This window comes from Echinococcus granulosus, assembly GCF_000524195.1.
Source record: "Echinococcus granulosus chromosome Unknown EG_S00216, whole genome shotgun sequence".
Taxonomy (NCBI): Eukaryota; Metazoa; Platyhelminthes; class Cestoda; order Cyclophyllidea; family Taeniidae; genus Echinococcus; species Echinococcus granulosus.
The window spans coordinates 32,105-33,962 of NW_020170596.1; the positions used below are offsets into that span (position 1 = coordinate 32,105).

A 1,858-nucleotide genomic window follows, 5' to 3' on the forward strand; every position below is an offset into this window, starting at 1 on the left:
ATTGGATATTTTTTGAAGTTTATTCAACCTAACAAGCTAGGCGAATTCCAAATACTGCAGCATATGTGGCGCCTCGTATTTTCGCCTTTGATAGCTAAGAGCATCAAATTGGTACAAATTCAATGACTGTGATTCGCCGAATTTTTTATTCCGTTTCTCCATGAACTGCTAGCCTTTCATTTGTTTTGACTGCTAACTTCGTAAGAAGTTTCTCTTGGAAAATTGTTTGAATTTGTTTTATTAGGCCTTTGCAGCGTAGTTAGAATGTTCACTAATTCAGAAACCCGTCAATTAATCGTTTGGTACCAATTTCTTTTCTAATGTGAAAATTTTTTTATAAAATAGTATAATGTCAAAGGATTAGGTGATTTAACAAGCAGGCAAGGCGATTTTGATTTGCTAACTCAACTCTCTTCCCTCATTTTGAAACGAATAGTTTTGTTAACATTTGCAATAATCAGGAATACGACAGCAATTTCAGTTTGTCCAGTAAAATTAAATTATATAGCTGCAATTTCTCTTTAAAGAAAAGAGGGTTAGTCGCAAGCGCATTATATCTGTTTTTAGTAAACGTCATTTGATATAATCGGCAACGGTGACTACTTATTTAAAGCTCTAACCATGTGTAATAGTAAATAAAAAAATGAGGAGAGTTTGGCACTAGTCTATCTTGAATACTTCATTTTCTATGAATCATTCCAAAAGCAGGTCATTCCAAAATGTATGCGTAAACCTACAGTGATTGACTGCTGCACCAAATTCTACGTCACGACCGTCACCAGGCTACCAATTTAAGTTCGTATAAAAAATCCCCATCCTCACTCATAGGTAGGCATCCTATAAAATCACACGTGTCTACTCTACAAAGGAAGTCACTTATCAGGCGTTTGGATGGAAAGATGTCTGGGCTGGTGGTTACAGTCTAGAAAGACTGCGCTTTCGTCCTGGCCTATGGATATGTGTAAATGTGCTAGAACGTTTGCCTTTTTTTGCCAATAGTGGAAGTGAATAAGTCAGCATTCGTGCTGCTACTGCCACCGCCGCTGCCAAAGTGATGTCCAGTGTTCGCAGTTCGTGACAAAATTTTGAGGGCACAAATTACTCCTTGATCCATCTGGAAACCGTAACTTCTGTAAGAAGCTATTTCCTTACACAAATAAGAGATTGAAGGGCTGATTTAGGAAACAAAAGAGGCCCTACAAAATAAAAGTAATGTTTCATCACTTTAAAGACACCTCACACGTGTGTTAATTAGGCGCCCTGCAGAAATGTCGGTACTGTCATTATGCATGAAAAGGTGGTATACAGGTTTAATTAAGTCCATAACATTACCAACAAATTAAAGTGAACAAGAGCTGAGCTGAAACAAATTGCAACACGATTACTTAATCACCCCCATTCAAAGGGTGTTTAGAGGAGCAACCTACCACGCTTTACTGAGCGCAGTGTCTTGGCTTCCGCTTGAAGGTCTTAAGCTATTGTTTGACCTCTTCAACTTGTTCCCGCCTTAAACGCGCCGACAGCTAGTCTTGGCCCTGTGCTTGTCATGCATGTTCTCCTGGGGAGGGTTAATAGGACTTCAACCCCCTAGCTGGGACTGTATGTGAGGAGCGGTGTGGGGGGGAGAACATCTGAACACTTAGTGGGGATTCAATGTGCGAACAAGGTGTCGACTGTCTCGAATATGGTACACTAAGGATCTTTGTAGCGTGGGCAACAAAACGACAGTCGCATCATACTGTGATGAGGAGTCCAAAATCAATTCAGCTAAGCTCATGCAACAAATCTCTTTTGCCGCTTTTTTCCTATTAGAAATTTTGCGAGGCGGAATTCACAAACACAAGATTAAGATATTCGA

The 1,858-nt window shown here is 39.7% G+C and overlaps 1 protein-coding gene across 1 annotated transcript in view; it reads left to right on the forward strand. All coding sequences in view use genetic code 11, as the record gives it.

Annotated features, from left to right (window-relative positions):
- EGR_10399 (hypothetical protein) overlaps positions 1-525 on the forward strand; it is a gene marked incomplete at both ends in the record, with an annotated part of 6,065 nt that extends 5,540 nt beyond the window's left edge. Inside the window, one exon of the mRNA XM_024499648.1 lies at positions 346-525. Coding sequence (XP_024345933.1) covers positions 346-525 — 180 coding nt within the window. The remainder of the gene's footprint in view (positions 1-345) is intronic.
- Positions 526-1,858: the final 1,333 nt, after the last annotated feature.